The sequence below is a fragment of the Lepidothrix coronata genome, unplaced genomic scaffold (genome assembly GCF_001604755.1).
Source record: "Lepidothrix coronata isolate B3197 unplaced genomic scaffold, Lepidothrix_coronata-1.0 Scaffold71, whole genome shotgun sequence".
Classification (NCBI taxonomy): Eukaryota; Metazoa; Chordata; class Aves; order Passeriformes; family Pipridae; genus Lepidothrix; species Lepidothrix coronata.
Window position 1 is genome coordinate 394,259 of NW_016690251.1, and position 22,744 is coordinate 417,002.

At 40.5% G+C, this 22,744-nt stretch overlaps 1 protein-coding gene across 3 annotated transcripts in view; it reads right to left on the reverse strand.

Annotated features, from left to right (window-relative positions):
- TTBK1 (tau tubulin kinase 1) overlaps positions 1-22,744 on the reverse strand; it is a 108,861-nt gene that overhangs the window by 40,036 nt on the left and 46,081 nt on the right. For all 3 annotated transcript variants that reach the window (XM_017818916.1, XM_017818917.1, XM_017818918.1), the window contains 6 exons: positions 15,591-15,656; positions 13,845-13,937; positions 13,006-13,131; positions 8,384-8,538; positions 7,254-7,473; positions 2,445-2,620 (listed from right to left, as the gene is read on the reverse strand). In XM_017818916.1, the coding sequence (XP_017674405.1) occupies positions 2,445-2,620; positions 7,254-7,473; positions 8,384-8,538; positions 13,006-13,131; positions 13,845-13,937; positions 15,591-15,656 (836 nt within the window). The remainder of the gene's footprint in view (positions 1-2,444; positions 2,621-7,253; positions 7,474-8,383; positions 8,539-13,005; positions 13,132-13,844; positions 13,938-15,590; positions 15,657-22,744) is intronic.

Consider the following 22,744-nt stretch of genomic DNA (forward strand, 5'->3'; position numbering starts at 1 on the left):
CCTTCTCACTTATTTCTTGGTACGCTTCAGAAAGACAGGCTTAAGCAAAAATATTTCTCTAGAACCTACAGTGGCATAAAGATGTTCCCTTAAAGTGCTTCAGTGTAACAGCCAATTCAGCATCTCTTTTCCTCCTAGACAGAATCAAAGCCATTTTCCTCCAACAACACCCTTCCCCTTTGGTAAGTTTTACTGGCTTGTGAAAAAAAATCAGACCAAAACACCCCTAAATCCTAAATCTACTGTCTGACTAACTAGTGTCTCTCCTGGGCTCCTGTAACCAGCTTCACTGTGCTCTCTCTGTGGTGGCCACTGAGGCCTCTAAGGCGGCCACACAAGTTCTTTGAAGACAGCAAGAATCTTTCATCCCATTACACACAGATAACCCCAACATATTCTGAAGAAGCACAAAGTAAATATGGCAAGTATCCTTTTACAAAGGGTAGTATAATGTTAGGTTCACAGTCTAAATAGCAGCAGTTTCTGCACCCATGAAGAAATACCTTTCAAAAAGGCTCTGGAAGCTCCTTGTGCTTCAATAGCTCTGACAGCATCTCAGCTGGAGAAGCCAGTGGCACTCCTGTCTTTCTGCTCCACAGTGTTATGATCCAGGTTTCTCACTTGGCCTGCATCTGCCTCTTACTTTGCTTTTCCACCTATCTCAGAGGCAAGCAGCTTGCTGCACAAAGCCAAAGTGTCTGCTGCTCAGATTTTTGGACATCTGCAGTGTGTTTTACAAAGTGATTTCTAAAAGGATCATCTTGCAGATTCTTCTGGGAAAGCCTTTCAGTTTTTGATGAAGAAAGGGGAAGTAGAGAAAGAGGTGAACCAAAAGTTGATGTGGATAAAAGTTGTGAGCAAAAACAAAGATCTCAGCAAAAGCCATGTGATGGATCTGAAAGGCTGTACTTGTTATAGTCTTAAAAAGATATTGTTGTGAAGGAGGACCACTTAAGTATGCCAACTAAGAATGAAAAATGGCCTGTACTGTGTGTATGAAGAATTGGATTTTAAAGAGCTGTTGCTGAAAAAATAAAACAAAACTCTGAATTTAGCCAACGTCTTCATCCATTCCCCAGCAGAGGAGAGACACCTTGAGAAGAATAATTTACTCCAGAAAGCCAAAAGAATTTGCCAAAGCTGGGAATCAAATCTGTGTTGCAAAAGGATGAAAACAGAATAAAGAGAGATTGTGGGGCAGAATGGGATTCTATTTGCACCATACTTGGTGCAGGCTACTTGGAAGATGAAAAAAGATACTGATTTTAAAACCAGAAGCTGAAGAAAGAAGACAGGAGAAATGGATGCATTTAGCATGATGCTGAGTAGACAAGGAAGAGAGGAAGAAAAAAAGTAAGGAGTTAGAAGGATTTAGTGAATATACAGGACTAGTGTTGCTGACTTTATATTGCCTTGTTTTCCTTCCTATTTTAAAGAGTCTTTTTTCTGAGCAAGAAGAAAACAAACAGGTAGCAAGTTATTCAAACCCTAAATTATTAATAGCAACCCAAACAGTCTTTTCTAAACTACAGAAAAGCATTAGATTACCCCAGCCACTCAGAATAAAACACTGCCTAATACACTGGGGGTAGTGCTTGGGGCTCTTCCTCTCTCTAGTTCCTTTACATCCTACTTCGTTTCCAGCTACCGTCTCCTTGTGACTGTTCTTCTTGGCTGAAGTCTGTCAGATTTTCTCAGAGAAGGCCTGTCTCTCCCTTACCTCTTTTAGAGGGGCCATTTCACCATATCCTACAACCACAGTGCATGCCCTGAATTTCAATTAGAAGCAGAAAACAGATGTGAAGGGCATTACCAGTACCAAGGGTTTATGTTTTGTAAATATGTTCTCCAACACACAATAGTTTAAAAAGCTTCTTTTCATCATTTTTTATTAATCTTGTTTTTTTTTGTTTATTTCTTTGCTGTGGATCTGAGAGAAAGTATTCCTAATACCTCAAAATCAAGATGCAAAGTGTACTTTTCACATGCAAACAAGTACAATGCTGTATGCTGAAAAGTGAATACTACTACTCCTATTGATGAAAAATAAGGAAAAATAATAAAATAATGAAACCCACCAAATCAGGATCTGCCAGTTACAGAATATATACACCCCTACGTGTATGTATCCTAAGAAGATTTGTCAAAAGTTTTCTGACTGTTACTTTATCTCTGATTTGATGCTTTGCTTTTCCTTTGAAAAATGTCCCTCCTTCCATCTGTGGAGTTCTTCCCATCCAGGGACAGGATGGGAATCATTCCCACTAACTCTCCTTATTAAGAGACATGAGCTTATATCTCATCAGAAAGATTATAAAGCTCATGAACTCCTCTACCCAGAAATAAACTTCCAGTGCCTGCTGATCTAACGATTAGGTTGGTCTCAGTGGTCAATCATCAAGACACTGCTAGAAAAAGTAGGAGGCTACAGAGGGTGAACAAACCTTCTTTCATGTGGATCCCCTTTGCCATCAGCAGTGGAGAGGCGTTCTGACTCTGGGCTGTTCACACGGCGGTATCTGAGGGAGCGTACTTGTGCGGTGGGGGACTCCGGAGGCACTCGGACAGGGGAACTGGGGCAGACACCGTTTCTCTGCTCCTCTTCCACCATGCACTGAGTCTGTAGTGGGTAAACACAAAGAACTTAAAAGTCTGACCAATCCCATCCATCACTGTTGCTCAGTGCTTTCTTCCAGGATACAGTTTCAGCTGCATTTTCACAATCTACACAAGCAATTTCTGAAGGAATACAAGGGTCTCTATGCCCTGGCAATTACCGACTATTAAAATAAGGTGCAGGTTTTAAATAAATTCAAATATTTAAATGTCTTTACAGTAGCCTTTGCATTTCAATTACCCTGAATAGTTGATCCAAAGGAGTTACCGTGGGTTAACCTACTGATAACACAAACTCTAACTGCTTATCCAAGATGTCTAAGAGCCCTTGTTTGCCAACGTTCATCTATGCAGAGTCCACACATTATATTGTGTGGGGAGGAAGGGTTGAAAATGGAAGATTTGGTGAGGAGATAGTGCTATTTTTAGTTGTTTCCACTCAAGATAACCCTGCAGCTCGGAAGGCAGAAAGGGACCTGGGGGTACTGATTGACAGCAGGTTGAATATGAGCCAGCAGTGTGCCCAGGTGGCCAAGAAGGCCAATGGCATCCTGGCCTGTATCAGGAACACTGTGGCCAGCAGGACCAGGGAAGTGATTCTTCCCCTGTACTCAGTGCTGGTGAGGCCACACCTCAAGTGCTGTGTACAGTTCTGGGCCCTTCAATTCAGGAAGGACATTGAGGTGCTGGAGCAGGTCCAAAGAAGGGCAATGAGGCTGGTGAAGGGTCTGGAGAACAAGTCCTATGAGAAGCAGCTAAAGGAGCTAAGGTTGTTCAGCCTGGAAAAGAGGAGGCTCAGGGGAGACTTCATCACTCTCTACAACTACCTGAAAGGAGGTTGTAGCCAGGTGAGTGTTGGTCTCTTCTCCCAGGCAACAAGCAATAGGACAAGAGGACACAGTCTTAAGCTGCACCAGGGGAGGTTTAGGTTAGATATTAGGAAGAAATTCTTCACAGAAAGAGCTATTGGGCAGTGGAATGGGCTGCCCAGGGAGGTGGTGGAGTCCCTGCCCCTAGAAGTGTTTAAGAAAAGTCAGGATGTGGCACTTAGTGCCATGGTCTATTTGACAAGGTGGTGTTAGGTCATAGGGTTGGACTCAATGATTTCAGAGGTCTTCTCCAACCTAGATTATTCTCTGATGCTAAGAATAATTTTTCAGTGTGGGAATTTTCACACGTGTTTCCTTTGGGTTGTTTTCTGTCTGATGAAAGAAATGGAATTCTCTCAAAGATAACAGAATGTTGCTAAATACTTAAAAGCACTCTTTCACACAGGCTTGGAGGGAATGGAGATAAGAGAGTTTAGAATTGTAAAAACAGAGCCTGTTGATGAGTTTGCATATGCATCAGGCCTTTAATATGCACAGCAAAGCCCATACTGGGTTGGCGATTTTGCCCCTGCTAAGTTTGGACTTAGCAGTGTATGTATGTCTCTGCAATGATGGAATAAATCTATTCTTCATACTTCAGCTGTGAGTCATGGCCATCTTGGTTAACCTGCATCTATCAATTCATACAATTGCAACATACAAACTTTTACATCTGAAGAACTTGATATGACTAAGCCATTTCCTAATTATCAGGGTAGTTCGGGGTTTTTGTTTGTGTTTTGTTTCTTTCTTTGTTTATTTAAATCATGCTACTCTAAACAAAGTCCTCCAGGACATACATTCAACCACATCTGTAAGAGCTTTCCACAGACCCAAGGTCATGCAAGAACCTGAACATGCTCATAGACATGTACATATTTCCTCACATCCGTACATATTTCCTTTTTCATACGGCCTTAGTGAATTTGATTTTTTTTTAATTTAGCAGCAGACAAGGAAGCAAAAGTAGGTGACTAACACAGCTGCCTTCTGCCTTCCAGAGTGTTGATTCCCCTTGGAAGAGAGGGCCTGCTTAGGCAAAAGCATAGAGGCAGAATGGTCCAAGGGCTACAGCAGCAGTCTAGGATTTGCATTCAAATACTGCTGTGTTGCCAGCCATGCAACATCAGCTACGACACACTGCCTCTGTGTGGGAATGTGTATGGAGGTACCAGTGCAAGTTCCCAGTACAGAGAGTGTTTATCCTTCTCTGCTGCATGCCCTACATTCACTTGTCCTCTATTAATGCTAGAGGCTCTGAACATAAGCAGCTTCTCAGTAAAATGCTGCTGATCAAGACAGTTGCCTTTGTGCATGCAATGAGTACATAGCAAGTCAGTCAGTGTCCATAAATTAACAGACCTAAACCACTCAGGCTGGGTTTGGAATGCATAACTAAAGAGCCTTTGCAGCTAGGAAGAGTGGAGGAGAACTTCCAGGCATTAGAGGAAAAGCAGAATAGATGATAATGATTTAATCTGTAATTCATTCATGGCCAGGAGACAGTTAGTGACAAAGGAAGGTCAAATGCATTTGTGAAACGAGAAAAGTGCTGATATAACTGTCGGGTAGCAGGCAACTTGGTAAGATCCAAGAGCAGAGAATTGGGGGATGGTGGGGGAGAACAGTGACAGTAAGCCCTGTCCTTAGCACAGAAATGGGAGAAGTGGGACAGAAGGAGACCAGAATTGTGTGAACAAAGAAATAAGGATGACCTTTGAGAATTATTAGGAAGAAAAAACATGGCAACATCCACTTATCACCTAAACACAAAGAGCAAGACAAGGAGAGACAGTTACTTCTAGTGCTACAAGACTGAAAGATGAAGGACGGTGAAGCTGTGAATAGCAGAAGGGTGTTTAATGCACCAGCTGCCCTTGTGGTCTGAAAGACACAAGGGATGCCTCAAATTACAAGCAGAGGTGAGGATGTGCCCTTAGATATCAAATCTGCAGCATCCTTTTTTTCTTCATATGGTGACTGTTACTTAAATAAGAAATTATTCTCTCTCAGAGAACACTCAGACTAAAGATAATAGGTCTGGCAAAGCAAGGCAGGCCAAGAGTCAGACTAAAGATAACAACCCCCAGGGAGAGAAAGCTTTGGAGAGCATGATGCCCTGAGGTCTACTGCATAGACTGCTGTGTAGCACAGACTTGTCAGAGCTGAAGTGCTCATTGACATGCTGACTAACTCTGTAAGATGCTTTGCTGGTAATCTGACAACAAATAGCATATTCCCTGGTGGGAGAGTCACCTGGTTATGCTGTGGATCTTGTAGAAACCTCTCCTGCCTCTAACTGCTTTTATGATAGGGCTTGTGAATGACAGCGCTGGTACCTAAGACATGACATAGAACTAGCACACAGAAAGGACATTTAGGACTCCCCTGTGCACATCTCAGTCTGACTGAAAGCATCAAGGCACCTGGTGGTTAAAAGGAACAGAAAAATACACAGAAGTTACCAGGATTTTTCTGTATGTTGTATGAACAGAACTGTCCCTCTCTACCAGGCTTTTCTTATTTCATGTGCCTTCAAATGAAAACTTCTGGGAATGCACACAGTTACCAGCGAAAGATGAAGAAGTGATTTGAAGTTGGTTCATAATTCCCAGTGTTGGGGGATGCTGCTGCTAACATTCCATACATATAACATGTTGATCCGAATTATTTGCATTGGAGAATTTTAAACAAGTTAGATAAGATTATTTCTTGTCCATGCATAATGTTTTTTCTAATAAGACTAAGGATTGCGAAGATATCTACATTGCTGAAATAAGGACTAACTTTTTACTGGTAGAGACTGAAGTGAATTCTGGTCAGACCCAGAAGACTGATAGATTTAACATGCTAGTCCACAAATGTCCATTAAAGACAGGTTTATGACATGAATCCAATATGCCCTAACAACACTTTAAGACTGATGAACGTTTCTCTGCTAACAGATTATATATGTATCTGATGTCCTGACACAAATACTAACTTACTTACAATATGTAAGCCGATCTACTAAATAAACTAACTGGTAGATCCTTATACTTAACATTTACTATAGTATCATCACTCAATGGGGATGCCTCCAAGAAATAAAGTAAGATTTAAATGAAAGGACTAAGAAACATCTTAGAGATTATGAAGAAAATCAACTGAAGTATACACTTCATGCAAGCTAAAAGGTGCAATATGATTTTGGAATGCAGAAATATGAGAATATTAAGTGATGGTTTCTCTCACTCTTCACAGGGGTGAAACCATCATTAGATGCTCCTTATAGATTGTCCTACCCTTAGAAATGAAAGTTAAAAAAAAGGAAGAGAGAAATTAGTGATGATTCAAGATACAGAAAAATACAGCTTATGAAGACATCTCTGATTAAATTTATTTACGCAAGAGGTTGGAACACGATAAACTTTTGGCTTATAATTTCCAAGCTTGGGGCATTTCTGATATTGTATCAGCTATGCAAGGACTAGAATTCCCTTGCTTGAAGTATCAAAATCCTAGATAATTATATGATTGTAAGAAAGATTCACTTTAGCATTAGTGGCCCCCAAAATGTCACGTGCATAAAGATCCAAATTAATCCCAACGGCTTTTACTCTGTGAAAAAATTGTTTGTCACTTCCTCTTTCCACAAGGAAACTCCTCAGTGCTTTTTGGCCTGCACTATGTAGCATGTTACATCAGTGGATCTGAGTGGCTTCTAGCAGTCTGTGGAACCATTGCCCTAAATCCAACAGCCACAGGAGATCAGGGGATGTTCTTTACTTTGCTGATGCTGATCCTGAGTTTGTTGCGATTCACATCTGTCTCTTCCCAAACTTCACCCTCATTGAAAGCGGTGTTTGGAGTCTGACCAAGACCTTCCACTGGCCGGCCTGACAGGATGGGAGGAGCATTCTCTTGATCACTCAGATGTTCACCCTGTAGGACATCCTCAGTGTTCTCACGAAGCAAGTCCCCAGGTACTGGAGTGACATTAACCACCCTATGGAAGAGACAAGATGATACAAATTATCAGTACATAAAGAAGGAGGCCTATCACACTGCCCCACAGGATCTCCTTAGCAGCTTTTAGGGTATGACCAGGTTGAAAAACAGGCAGACCAGCTTTATCCCAGATATGACAGCCTGAATCAGAACATCTAACGTAAAGTCACAAAGACAGTGGGTTATATCAGTGGAAGCATCTTGGGACCCTTGATATACAGGCTGAAAGCTTCTTCAGAAGTGCCCATCACACAGTATTGAGCTTAGAAGAAACTTCCCCCTTTGCACAAGCAAATGAGCCTTAATAGGCCTTATAGCTTTTATTTTCTGTAATGTTACTAGGGATTACTGTTATCCCCCAATGCCAGCCCCCTCAAAAGCACCTAGACAGACCAGTGAACCAAACCTTATCATTTTTAGTTTGGACTCACCTCCACTTCTGAGCATCAATCTCTGTGTACCTTTGCACCAGCACATGAAACGCGCTGTAAAGGCTTAGGAGCTGTGTTAGAGATGTGACCAGTACATGCACTCAGCTGTACTCAGCTCACTGTCAATCACAAACCCACCTCAAAGCAGGTGCTCTCACAGAAGCTCCAGGCATGTATGCCATATAATATGGATGATATACAAGCTCCATTGACCCTGCTCAGAGGTCTCCAGTCATCCCTTAATGTAACTCCAACCCACACACTCACCCCCAGTAGAAAATGCATTTTCAAGACAACAAGGACCTGAAACTGGGTTCCACCACCTTAGACATATGTTAATATACGAAGTCAAATGAAGTGGTGGCTGCCATGAGGCCCCGACTTCCAAGGATCATAATGGTCTTGAAATCTTTAGAAAAACAAACTTATTACTGAGCTTGTTGACCATAGTCTGACTGGCACAACTGCAACACTCACCCAAACATGGCTGCTGTTTGCCTGGTGTTTTGCTGTGGTGGAGTTGAGGTGCTAGTGGACAACAAAATATCTGTACCAGCTTTCTCCCAGTCAAAGGCTTCATTTTCAGTGATGCCTCTTTCTTTCATGCTGTTCTCAAAAACGGACATGATTAGCTGGAATAGATTTACAAGAACGATTTATGTTAAGTAGCTGAGGGTGACTCTCACCAAAAATCTAAAGTATGCACACGAAGACTAAGTGTAGTTTATAATCTCCAGTTTGCCTAAAAAAGGTACTAACAAATGAAAGATAATGTTATAAAATGGTAATGATTGTTTCTTAGGCTGGTTTTGGCTCAATAAATGAAATTTCTTGAAAAGTATAAAAGAAATGCTTGCAACTGATTTGATGAAATCTTGTAGTTGCCTTGTTACTCCAAATCTAAATCCATAACTTCAGCTCAACTTTCCTGTGGATGAGACGTGCAGAACAGTACATTTGATATGTAGTTCAAGGACTATCAGAAGAAATAAATACAACAGGAATATGCAGTCCTAGGATGCAAATTCCTTGCAGTGTCTGGCTCAAATGCTTGGTCAGGAGCCCTACATTATGCTTATGCACAAAGTGGCCTGACACATTTGGCTGCATAAGAAAATAAAACTGTAAAAGAGATGATACAATTTTCTTTATAAGATGGCCGGTACAAATGCTCATGCTGATGTGCTTATGCTTGTTGCTGCCTAAGAACTGATATTCTTTAAGAGAGAATGAAACTACTGTCAATAGTGTTCCATGCAGCAATGCATTACCCAGAGAAATCTGATGTTCTGCTGTCAAAGGGAAACTGGATGCTATAGACCAACAGACCTATGAGGTCCTATATTTCTAATAAAATTATTTAGCTAAATAATGTAGAACTGACAGGATTCAGTCTAAAGTCTACAGAGAGAAAAAGTGTGGTGGCAAATACATTTGGTTTATGGTATAGAATTAGCACTAAGTTATGAATAAAAATTACCATGAACAAACACTCTGTTTGTATTTATATTCCAGTTCTCTTTATCAGCATGATCGGAAGGACAAGACAGCCTATCACTTCCTACTACCTTCCACCAAACTGCAGTAAAACGTCTATTTGCAGCTTTCAGATGAGCCATCTTTTTCCTCCTTTTTGTGACCTAGAACCCCAGAATTAGGTGCTCCACTCCTGCAGTGACACAACATTTGATTAAAAGAATTTCCACAGTAGACTGTTGGTCCGACCAAGGCACATGTAACGCCTCTCCACTGTGAACATGACGTGATAGTGGTACCAGCTTCTTTGTCTTGAAAGAGATTTTACTGGTGTGACAGTTAAATATGATAGGATTGTGTTTCTGCTTGTAAGCCTCCTGTCACAATGCCATTTCCCCTCTCACCCAGATGGAAATGGGCATTAATCTGCCTAATTACTTACTGAACACATAAGCTTTCAGACTATACCTATCTTCTGGTGAAGAACACACCAGTTATGTGAACTACCTTCCTTACTCATTCCAACTCGCGTCCTGCTAATTTTATTTGACAGTTTCTTATTTTCATATCAGAAGAAGCAGAATACAATAATTTGCCATTCACTTCTTCCCATTCTGCCTTTGATTTTAAAGATGTCACGTACATATCAGTACTCTTATTTTTTTTCAAAGTGTACTGTCCTATCTAATTAGTCTTTCCATATCTGAATCCATCTTGAGCCTCCTTGCTACCCTTCTCTACATCTTCTCTGATTTGAAGATATCCTTTTTGATATGCAGGAATGGAACTGCAGACAGTATTTAAGAGTATGCTTCACACAAATCTACATGGCAATACAAGGATATTTTCTGTTTACCCTCTAATGCTACTCTAATTATTTTTAGGATTCTTCTGACTGCTACTTTGGCAATGCTTTGACTGCTACTGTCAAATGTCTTTCCAAAATTAATATCCCCACATCCTCAAAGATGCCTTGCAAGAAGTCCACACATTTGTAGACAGATGCCCTTATAAAAGCCCTACTGGCTTCTGTTCACTAGATCATCCTCACCCATATGTCCACTAATCCCAGTCTTATCACAGCTTCTGATTCTTTGTGATGGACATGTCAGTGTCAGGGACTGGGATCTTCTGAAGCTATTTAAAAATTGGTACTGCTTCTGCCACCTTCCATTCCTTTGATACTGAAGCAGTCTGAAGTAAGAAACCACATGCTAAAATTAGAAGTTCAGGTTCAGCTGTCTTATTCTTAGTGTTCCTTCATGCCATCAAGGACCCACTTAGTCAAAACAACTTTTGATACTTTCTGCTATAACTTATTCTGTAACTCTTGCATTTGACTTTGCAGGCCATTAGGGATTTTACAGCCTTCTTCACAGGCTGAAGGATACTACTGTCCTAATCTGCCATTATTCTCAAGCTATTCCATGGACTTATTGAGTCTTCTCAGCTTTCTCTGAAACCTTTATACTTCTGATGAAAGGTAAAAACCTTACAAGGAGAAAAGTGGACTGGAAAACTGCACATAACAGTCCCAGGTGCTCAGGATTCTGTGGCTGAGAGTGAGAAAGAAGCGAGGCACCAGTTCACAGTCATGACCAAGATGTAAGGGGCATTAAATCAGGCTGGCAGGTGGCAAATGTAGAACAAACAGAAGAAAGCAGTTCTTCTTACAGCAAGAACTTAAGCTGTGGTGCCGCCCTGTCACATGGTGGATGCTGAACACAGACAGAGATTGGATAAGTTAGAATCGTAGAATGGTTTGGGTTGGAAGGGACCTTTAAAGGTCATCTAGTCCAAGCCCCCTACCACAGACAAGGACATCTTCAACTAGACCAGGTTGCTCAGAGCCCCTTCCAGCCTGTCTTCAAATGTTTCCAGAGATGGGTCATCTACAACCTCTACCTGTTCCAGTGTTTCATTATCCTTATAGTGAAGAATTTCTTCTTCATATCTAGTTTAAATCTACCCTCCTTCAGTTTAAAACCATTACCCCTTGTCTTATTGAAACAGGGCCTGCTAAAACATCTCTTCCCATCTTTCTTACAGGCCCCCTTTAGTGTATTTAACTGAAGCTGTGAATTGCCTCCTTGTGAAAGATTAAAGTCTTCCACAGTAATACATCGAGATAAATCAACATAAAGACATCTCTGGAACTGAGCTCTTTGGAGAATTTGCTGTCTGGAATAGGTCTCCAAGTCAAGCTAGAAGAATCACTTTAAGTGGCAAGCTGCAGAATTTTGTGGGGAATTCCCTTTTGGAGGCTTCTTGCCCAAGTTGCAACTACAGGAAACTGAAGGCAAAGAGGCAATTCACAGCTTCAGTCAAATCCCCTACTGTAAAAGAGCTGTTTGTGATTTGTATGACCCTAGAACTGTCTGAAAACATCTCCCTCCATTTCCATCTCAAGGATGGCTTTTCAGTACCATTACGACACAATTATTTTAAACTGGAATAGAATATAGGAGGATGTAGGTTCAAAAAGAGATTCTGAAACCTCTAATCCAACCACCTGCTCAAACCAGAGCTACTGAAAATGCAGATCAGATTCCTCATCCAGTCAATCTTTGGAAATCCCAAGAATGGAAATTCCACAGCTTCTCTAGGTACCTGTTTCATATTTAAGAACCCACATTCTCATTTTTTTCCCTTAGATTTAGTCACAACTTCCCTTGCTGCCTCTATTCTCCCCACAACTGTCCTTGAGGCAGCAGAAGACAGGAATCAGATCCCCTCTTTGACTTCTCTTTTCCAGGCCAAAAAAATCCAGCTCCCTCTGCATCTTCTCAGTCCACCTCCATCCCTCTACAGCTCTTCATCTTAGTGGCAACGTTATTTTTCCACTGCACTATCTGGAAAGTATTTGCCTTTTTTTTCTTTTTAATTTTTTAAAAGTGTGTGTTGCTACGCTACAATACATACATGGCTAAAACATAAAAGCACTGCTGGAGAGAGTTTGCTGGAACACCCTCCTACCACTTTCCCACTCATTTGATGCACTGGCAACAGAAGCAGGCATAGATTTGCTAATAAAATGTTCTTTCCATCACTCTGTCTTAATGTACAGAGAAAACCACTGTGATAAAAAAAAGTGACACAGAATCAAGTTGCTCCAGTTATATTGTGTTAGTTGAGCTACCATAACTGATCATATACATGCTGATAGCAAACACTGAATGGGAGGAAAATCTATATGTTAGGTGAATATTAAAGAAAGAGATAATAATGGCCAAAGCCCATACAAGTCTGCAAGAAAACAAAGGGGTTGGTGGGCACGGTTGAGCTGCTGGTATAGGTTCTTTGCAGATCTTGGCAAGCTGCCCTAGAATTCTGTGACATTTGGAGTACCTCAAAATTTTTGTGTTTTAATTAAAGCCAGAAGTACTGTGTTGTTTGGGAAGAGTTTTTTGGTGTGGAATACAGGATTATTTTGGACAGGGTGGTGGAAGGAGACGAAAAAAACATTTGAGATTTTGGAGAACTGTACAGTTCAGCCTTTTTTTCCTGGTCCTAGGAAAGGTATTTCTCAGCCAGATATAAACACATGAATGGAAATCTTCAAAAAATCCAAACGCCAACCTGCAGTGCCATGCACCATACTGGTAGCAAAGAAAGGCTCCCACCTGATAGTCTGGCTTGGTGAAGTAGTCTAGGCTTGCAATGTGATCCAGAAAAAGGTGGAACTCTGAAGGCATGTGTTTTAGCAGCATTCGGTGTTCATACTTTTCTTTTATCATGCCAACTTGCTCCTGGGAAAAAAAAATAATCTCAGAGCCAAGAATCTCTTCTATTGCTTCACATTTATACAGACTTATCTCTTCTGCAATATCACCTAGTCTTATTCCTGGAACACAGCCTCTTCCAGCACAGTGTCTATACACTTCTGTTTGCTGTCCCAAGCACAAGAAGGTTGATTACTGCAGGCAGAAGTCAAAGGGGAATCCTGAGTTAGAAACACTCCCCAGAGTCCCTTTAGCAGAGCCTTCTGCACAGGCAATCTACTTCTTTCCAGGGATTTTATTCTCTAGCAAAAAGTGTTTCCAAGACATCATGAACAGCTAGGTTTATTCTGCCTAACTTTCTGATTTCAAATCCCATTTGGCTTGTTTGGCACAGCAAAGCATTATCCTCCTGTCTTTCTAAAGGCTCTTTTTATTTGTCAAAAGGACAGCTCAGTCTTTCCATTTTATTTTTTGCTTTGCAAGAACAAAGTAAGTATCACTTGATCAAATATGATTAACAATGTGCATTAAAATAAAGTCTAACTACTCCAAATAAGAGAAGCCCACTCTGTGCATCAGAAAAGCAGGTTAGCATCTTGCAGCAAGATCTGATGAAAAGAAGATTCTGGCTTTACTTTAGAAAAAAGCTGCACAGAGCCGCAGGACAAATAATAGAGAGTCATAATAATTAAAATTATTATGGAACACCCTCTCTTAAGCACAGACACTAGGTTTCCTACCTTATCTTTGATCTTTCGCCATGGAAGCTGACCAACCGCAAACTCCACCAACATGTAAAAGAGGGACCACAGGTCATCATGTCTACCCATCTCCTGAAGAAAAGAGAGACTAAGACTGAGGAGCAAAGTTCCACTCTGCTCAGTAGTCCAGGTGTGCTTTCCAGATGAGCCGCCCCATTTAAAAGGCAGGAAGAGAAGTCATACTTCCCATTCAGTGACTAAAGAAGCCAAATTAAAGACTAAAGACACAAACCCAAGCTTTTATTAAACTTGGCAACGTCAATACAGTCACCTAAATAACCTCATTTGTTTTCATTTTTGTGAATATATTAGCAAAGGGTTTTTTATCTATACAAGAAAGCACAAGTTTTCCATAGGACTGTCCCTCACTGAATATTCCACGGGAGTGAAATACTTATTAATGGGATGTGGAATAACCTAGATTAAGAAAAAAAACCCCAAAATTTGTGTAGGACATATTTTTTATTATTATTTCTAAGCTTAAATATCATTCAAACTCTTTTCACAAGACAATATTTGCTCAAGGGCTTTTGCAAAACACTTGCCATCATGCATCACAACAGTTTACAGATTTATAACACTTCACATACCACTCTCCTCCTGGGCTAGTGAATGGGAAATTGAAACATGGAGGTTAAGGCTGAAATTGCCAAAGCATACAAATTCATTTTTGGTGCTCAACATCCAATGTCTAGAACATGATTTCTCAGAATAGCCTGCATTATACAGCAATTTTTGTGTCTAAATATACATTCAGCTGATACCAGCTACAGCTGGCACTATTCAGCTTTTCCAAAAATTATACTTCAGGTTTCTCAGTGTCTCCCAGGAAACAGAGAACTTATGATGGCATTCAACTGCCCTCCCCACATCACACTTTCCACATTTTGCAGACAATAACTTCTCTCCTTAAAAGAACCTGACACTTCCTTATATGTCACAGGTCATTCTACAGACTCAGCACAAGAAAAGCCAGAAACCTGGAGGTAATGCAGGAGGGCTGATAGTTTCCATCTGGCAAGCACTTAGCATGACTTAGAATCATAGAATCGTATAATATGGTGAGTTGGAAGGGACCCATTAGGATCATTGAGCCCAACTCCTGGCCTTGCACAGGACACCCCAAGAATCACACCATGGGCCTGAGAGCATTGTCCAAACTTAATGTTTACCATCAGCAAAGGAACATTACTGGAATAGGACAGAGGAGCGTTTTGAGAAGAATGTTGAACAAGACTTCCGGAAGTGTTTAGAAGGAAACAGGTCAGACACTATGTAAATAATGGCTCTTTTCAAGGAATAATAACCTAGCCCTAACTAGGTGGCTCCTCACCTGACAGCATGACATTAATACTAAAAATTACAGGTGAAGAATGGATTTTAGGACCTGGCACTTGGTAATTCTCAGCCGAGTTCTGCTAGAAACTAGGAGCAAGCAGTCTGGCACTTACCCAGATTTCCCCTTAAGTATGTGTGGGGTTTGCCCTTAAAAAGTGTCTGATAATGCAATAATTACAATTATTAAGGCTGCCAACTAGAGAGAATCCAATAACAGAATCATAATTTTCATTTTACAACCTTGACCACCTAATGGAAATCATCTGATACACTAACTTCTGTAGATAACAAACCAAAAGTCATGCCTCTTACTCCCCTGCTCCTGAAAACAGGTTTCTGAGGGGAAATAATCTTACTCTCAACTCCTTATAACCCAAAAATACTCACTCGGTTTTTGTGTGCATTCACAGAGGCATAGCGGACCGTTCCTCGAAAACCAGCAACATTGCGGGGCTGAAGGGAGACAAGAGAAAATCTCAGAGACAGAGCAGACAACTAAATCCCCTGCGCAGCTAACTCCTGAGAACTTCTTGTCTATACTGTTATTTCATATATATGCAAGAGATACAAAGCTCTTACTGCCTTCTTGTGCTCTAGCAGCCAGCTAAACAGACAGCAGTCTCCAATTCTGCATTTCTAGAAAAGATTATTTTACAGAGAAGGCAAGGTGGTTACAGTGATATGTTAGAGCAGTAATAGTCTAGGCATAGAGATAAGAACATTATCCAGGATCATATTTTCCTTTTTAAACTCCAGGTCAAAGGAAAAGCTAGTAAAGAAGTGCAAGTGCAAAACTGAATCATGAATAATATGAGCTAAGCAAAGCCTGAAGACAGCCTGGTCAGGATGAGAACAGGAATTGCCTACTCTGATACAAGGCAGATGACCATACACATTTACTGACAATGCTTGTTGACATCTTCTGCAAGACTTCAACAAATTAAGAACCTCTGACTTCCAGAGTTCTTACTTTTTTCCAGATTCTTCCCAGTATATCTTAGACCATGTATCTTTATTTTCTCTTTCTCTGATTCTCCATTTCCTGTATTTGGAAAGTGAAGGCTCAATACAGTGGCTGTGGAATGGCATTCCAGTGACTATTCCTCTAACCTGGAGGCTTTTTCTCTTTCAGGAGCTGAGCAGCTCTTCCAACTCTTTCTACTGCTGCCTCCACAAGAACATTATCCACATGAGTTCACTTAATGAAGATGCCATTGTTCTGAAAAACTTGCATTTAAATCATGACATCCACGAAATCCTTTCAGTTGAACTAGAAGCACCAGAGTTAATGCGAGTTAACAGAGTGGTTTCAAATTTCTCGTGGCAAAACCAGGTTCAGGCCCACACTTCTTCCATCTTAAGGCTAAGCTTGGGCAAAAAATTAAACATACTCATAATGAAGATCCTAAGAAAATTGAGCACAGTAATAAAAAGTCTAATTGAGTAACTTGTCCCATGTAGGTCAGTTGATTCAGGTTTGTTCTTTAAGCTGTGCCTATGCTTTCAAAACTGCGCCTAAAATTCTGTACTTTTGTTCCAGGGCACCCTTCTGCCACTTTAAATATGTACAATTCAGTTGCTTCCTTTTGTGTACAGGGAAGTTGCTCTGAATTTCAACATTCTCAGAAAGAATAAAACTTCAAATGTTTGTTAAGCAAGTTCATCAACACCATGCCATGAACATGTACACCTGTATGGTGTACAATGCAGCTCTTAAGTTACAGTGACTCCAAGTAAAAAAAGCTGCAAGTCTATCTTACAACTCCTTTACGCTAATCAAATACTCCACAAGGAGAACCTCTGTGCACATCCCATGCACTTAATGCAGCATTTAATCTTGCAGTACACCAGCCTGAGCTATAAGATACTTATTTAGCAGCAGGTAATAGCAGAGATATTGTATTGCTGTTCCTCTACCTCATTTCTCTCAGAGCATGCAATTTAGGATTTTCACTGACAAATGACTGCAAAATATTTTCAGAATTCCAGTGAATTCACTGATGTGAGTTCCCGAAAAGCAGAATACTGGCCACTGGAATACATCTGTTGAACCAGCTGTCACCATAAATTTTCTCTACATACTCAAAAGCAAGAGGACATTCCTCTTTTCTATTATGAATGGAAGCTAGGGTGCTTTGATACTTTTCATGAGACATAAGAGTGTGTTGTGAACAATTCTAACATGTAATCCATAATGTTTTCACAACAAATATTATTCAGTGTTTGCAGTCCATGGAAGTTGTCTTTCATGTTCTTTCCTGACTTCAGTGTCTTCAGTTATCAACTGTGTATGTACTGAGCCAAATACCACGTGTGCTGGTTTCAGTATGGTTGGCAATGTCTCTGAAAATCATTTTAGATCAATACATACTATTTCTGGCAGACAGGCTATCTTTGTAGTCTTTAATTAGATATGTTCTGAAACCAATGCTAGGCAGTTTCCAAATGTTATTTCCCTCCTCTTTCAGAAGCAAATCAAAAGCCCAGCCATCTTTTACTGTGTATCTGTCCCACAGCCAACATGACTGGCTGCTCCCCAAGCCAGTCCTGCTGCTGAACCCCAAGGGCTCTCTCTCTCTAGTCCTCTTTCATGTAGTACCCCAGTGAAGGGTACTGCAACTAAGCAAGACTTTGCAATTGCTTTGACAGGACCTTTAGAGTCCTTTGAACAAAACAGGTAGATGCTAACTGTGTAACAGCATCTTTTTCTCATAAAGGCTGCACCTCTTGTAACCATGTTTGATTGCTCTGCCAGTCATAAGGCAATTAGTCATGCCTTTTGACTGTGTCACTAATCACTTCAATCAAATATTTCCCAGGTTGTGGAGATACCTTGTTTTTCATCCAAACAAACAGCTCCTGCCTGAGCATTTGTTGTAGCACATGCTGTATACCCAACTGTTATTGACTTTTGTTCTGAATTCACCAACATTAATTTTCCAGATGATTTCTTTACACACTTCATTTCTTCCAGTTAATAAATTTCATCCCACCACAACATTGTCCAGTGGTGGAAAAGAGCCTGGATAAAACATCCTTGTTGTCCAGACCAATCCACATTTGACACAGAATAGAAATCGCTACAGTTAGGAGGTTCAGCCTGTGGGATCCTATAAAACTCAACTGATTTGAATCCCAAAAATGATGACTATATAATAAGGTAGCAAGTTGAAATACAATTTTCAACTATGCATGATTTATTTTTAATTTTTTACTCATCAGTATTACTATCAAAAATGTTATAAAGTATATCTCTCCTCGCATTCGTGCTGTGTCTACCACAAAGCTGAAGTACTTTATGACACAGTGCTGTTGGGGAGATGTCACAGATATGAAATATATTACATTAGAAGCTTGATTTAAAATGAGTTTTAGCTTGGGAGAATGTCTTAGATCACTACCACAGAGCAAAAACTATACTGTGTTCCTTTCACTGCATTGCAATGTAGACTACCTCACAAAGACAGAACTAGGTAACAAAATCCTATATGAATTGGATGCACTGTTCCAAGCTGTGCTCTTTTCCACCCATCAGCTTTTCATCATTCTCCAGGTCAAACACTCATGATCATTTGTATTTCAAGTGTCAACAGTGTCTCCCTTGTGATTCATATGAAGTCTGTCTTTCCAGTACACTCCCTTTATTTGAGGAGTGCTTGTATTTCCTCACTAATCTGAACCCCAGCTCCTTATACCATGTTCATTCATAGAGATTAGAATTTTTCCTTTTGCCTCACTGGTCCCTAGACTGATATTCTGAATGTCCCAGTTTTCAGCTTCCTTCCCAAAAACTTGTATTTGTATGCCACTACTTTCCTTCTGCTGTTTCTTAAGACCGTGGTACTCTCAGGGAACATGACCACTGGTTCTTCCCCTACTTTCTGGAAGCCTGTGCAAACACCTCATGAGATCCACCACCTTTGCCCCTGGCAAGCCTGCTGTCATCTAGGATCATTAATTCATCTCTCCTGGAACCAGGAAAAGGATTTTCAGCAGTAAGAACATGAAAAGAAAGTTAGCACAGATCGACAAGAAGGTGGTAAGGGGAGAGAGAAAATGCCACAGATCATGGAAGGCATTTGGAGATACATCTTGGATTGAAATAACTTGTTGGAAAGGCTGTGATAAGCAGGAAAAGTGAAAGAAAGTTTTAACTGAATGAAAAGGAAGAATCTCTGTGACTTCTAGGAATCTTCTGCTTCTTCAGTTAGGCTCATGGGGGAAATGCAGGGACACGCATCTCCACCTCTTCTGTTGGGAACAAAATCTGCACTTCTTATATGTGTTTTGATTTGCTAATTTAAACAGCACCACTTTGTAGAATTATTAATGATAGAAACATATTTTATCGCAATGGGGAGTCAGAAATGAATAGAGGAAGCTGGACCCAGAAATGTAAGATGAAAGAATTCCCCTCCCCTTGCCTCTGAAACCACAGAAGTGACAAAATCACAGTCTCTGGTACCACCCAAATATCTGCCAGCCCCTCAGACAGAATCCCAATTGTTCTAGGTCTTTGCATCACATTTAGGTAGCTGTCACGATCCTGCTGAAAAACAAGCATATCATGAGGAAAAAAAGGAAAACAAGGTGTAATTTGGACTTCCGTATATAACAAAAGCACAAAACAAAATGAAAACCCAGAAGCATGGTGATGGCTCACTCACAACTCATAGCAGAGATGGTTACGAGCAGCGGATGGGAAGCCAACGCATCAAACACAGCCTCAAAAGAAGAGCCCAAAAGAACTGAAACCCAAAGAAAAACATGATAAAAAAACAACAAAATGAGAAAAAAAAATTAAACAGAAATGAATTAAAAAACAATTCAATATTGTATCCGAACAGAAACCTATGTCTTGTTTAGCTCTTGCCATCTCCCAGGACCCTTCCCAGGGCTGTTGGCCCACACCATATTTAGTTGAATTTAGACACGAAGCATTGAGTGAGCCTGTGTGGTTTGTGAGTGCTCTGTAAGTGGTGAGAGGGGTCCCTCTAGAGACTACCTTCCCCCTGCTCACATATCACACCTAATAGCGTCAAAACAAAGGTGAGAGCAGAAATGCATACAAACCTTTGCAGGTCAGCTGTATGGTTCTACCGTGATTTTCCTTTCTAAAATTATCTGATGTACACACCTCCCTTCCTCCCCCAAACAAACTGATCTAAAAACCAGCAAGGGGATTTGTTCTTTTTTATCTCTTGCCCTTTTCATCTAGAGCAAGTTCTAACGTTAGTGCACGGGTTTCTAAAAATGAACAGCTATGTCCCCTTCCCCATTTGAATTGTCATAAGTTCTCATCCAAGGCATTAGTTTTTTTTCTGCAACCACCACCTTGCTTTCTCACCATCAATATCCATACAATCACTGGCTTGTCAACTTTACAGCCTTCACAGCAGCCAAGTTCAGGCATGTTCCCCTTCCCTGATGACTTCTGCAGTGCTCCACCTAGAAATAGCAGGGTCTCCGCTGTCTGTGGGGGAATGCAGAATGGGGGTTTGAGAGAGAACAGGATGAAAGTCAGTGCTGCTTGTAGGTCACATGAGCTGTCATTCTATCTGAGAATGGCACAGTGTGGAAATCTGAGGGCCATCCTGATCAGAGACAAGAGCTAATATTATAATATATTATATAACCTTAAAACTCAATTCAGTGAACTGAGGAAAGACCTCAGCTGACAGATATGTATTCCAACAGAAATCAACTAATCAAAAGCAATCGACACAATGGAGTTTCCTATTTGAGTCTTACTATTCCTCTTTCCTAAAAATGTGCAAATTCTAACAATTCCATAAATTTTGCATGAAATTTAGTTTTGAGAAAGCTATTTAAGTCTCCTACTATCCTTTCCAAAGCAAAAGAGATGAGTTAAAATGCCACAGTTCCTATTTTACTTTAGGAGAGTTCAAAACTTCCAATGGATTTTAGCATAACTAAAGACAAAGATAATTTTGTCTTTCTAAATAGCATGCACCAACCACTCATCATGCAATTCCTGCACCTGAATTTGTGCTGAAGATAAGAATGCCTTTATCACATTAGAAACAAGGCTAAGAATGAGCTTTTTTTTTTCTTTTCAATGAAAAGCTTATTTCAGTTGTAATCCTATTATTCAGTTATCATGATTTTTAACAAGAGAATTTTGGCCTCAGAACTGCACTTCTTTCTTACACGCAAGGTCCCATAGGGGAACCAGTAGCACAGAATATCTCCACAGAAAGCACGGGGAGTGCTAAGTAAGAAAGATAAATTTTTCATGTGCTGTCACAGAACAGGGGAATTGCTGAAATGGAAATGTTTTGGAGACCATTGTAGAGTGTTAGTCACATCTCATTTGGGATTTACAGCTCCTAACGCTTTCCTGGAGTCAGATGGAGATGATGGTCCTTTTCTATCAAAATGAAGAAGACAAAAGACAGTTGTGGCAATCACTGACATGCAGCAGACTTAAGTTCAAATCTCCCCATCCCTTGAATAGACGTGAAAACCACACCTCCCTCCTTCCAGAGTACACCCTCATCCCTAAGCCACAGGGTGCTTTGAGATGCAAGTTTAAGAACATACAGGTTAGAAAGGATATCTTTTGCCCAGAATAACTGAATAATTATTACCAAGAGAGAGCAAGTGTATGACCTGGCAGTAAATGCACTTATCTGATGGAGAGACTTGACCTGCAATCCAACTCAACATTCCCGTGCCCAGGGAGCAAAGCCCCTGTTTCCTCACCACCAGCCACAGTAATAGTTTTAAAGTTCCTCTCTGTGTTCTCCATTGGGAAGAATAATCAGAGCTTCCTGTGGAATGGCATGGACCAGAAGGAATGACACATTCAGATGAAATGTAACCCCCCCATAGCTTGGCGGTAAAGGCACTCAGAAATGGAAAATGGGATCTAAGTCTCCTGTAGGCATATGTAGGATTTGAGCCCGAGTTGTCCTTCCTTTTCCCTCCCTTCTTTAGCACAGGAGCTCTAACTAGAGAGTGCTACATAAAATAAAACCAACAATAACCTCAGGTAGATGATCTGAGGTCACCCTCACCAAACCAGGGCTTCCAGGAGAGGAAAGCAGATAAGTAGGTAGTTGTAACAAGATACAAGAATCCCTGCATGCTAAAAGATTTTAAAATCCATCAGCTAGTCTGCTTTTCATACATCTAATTTCAACTGCACTTGCTTTCTGTAGCTGTGATGTTTTAAACCAGAACATGATCTCCCTTCTCAAGTTCAGATTTGCTACTCCAACAATGAAAGTAATGAGAACCTTAACAAAATTTTCATGTTGATCTTTTTTATAACTAATCCATTCCCACAGAAACTGCATTTTTATAATATATTAAATGTGCAATATTTTTTAAGACTGAGGTCCATTCTTTTTCCTTTTCATCTCTGTGTGAACAAATGTGACTATGCTGTGCTTTCAGCCTTTCCTGTGACTATCTTTTTATAACACAAAGTTTGAGACAAAAATTATATCCCCTCCTAAGCTAATATAGTACTACAGCTCCATAAATCTGTTATTCTACTGTAAAACATTCATCTC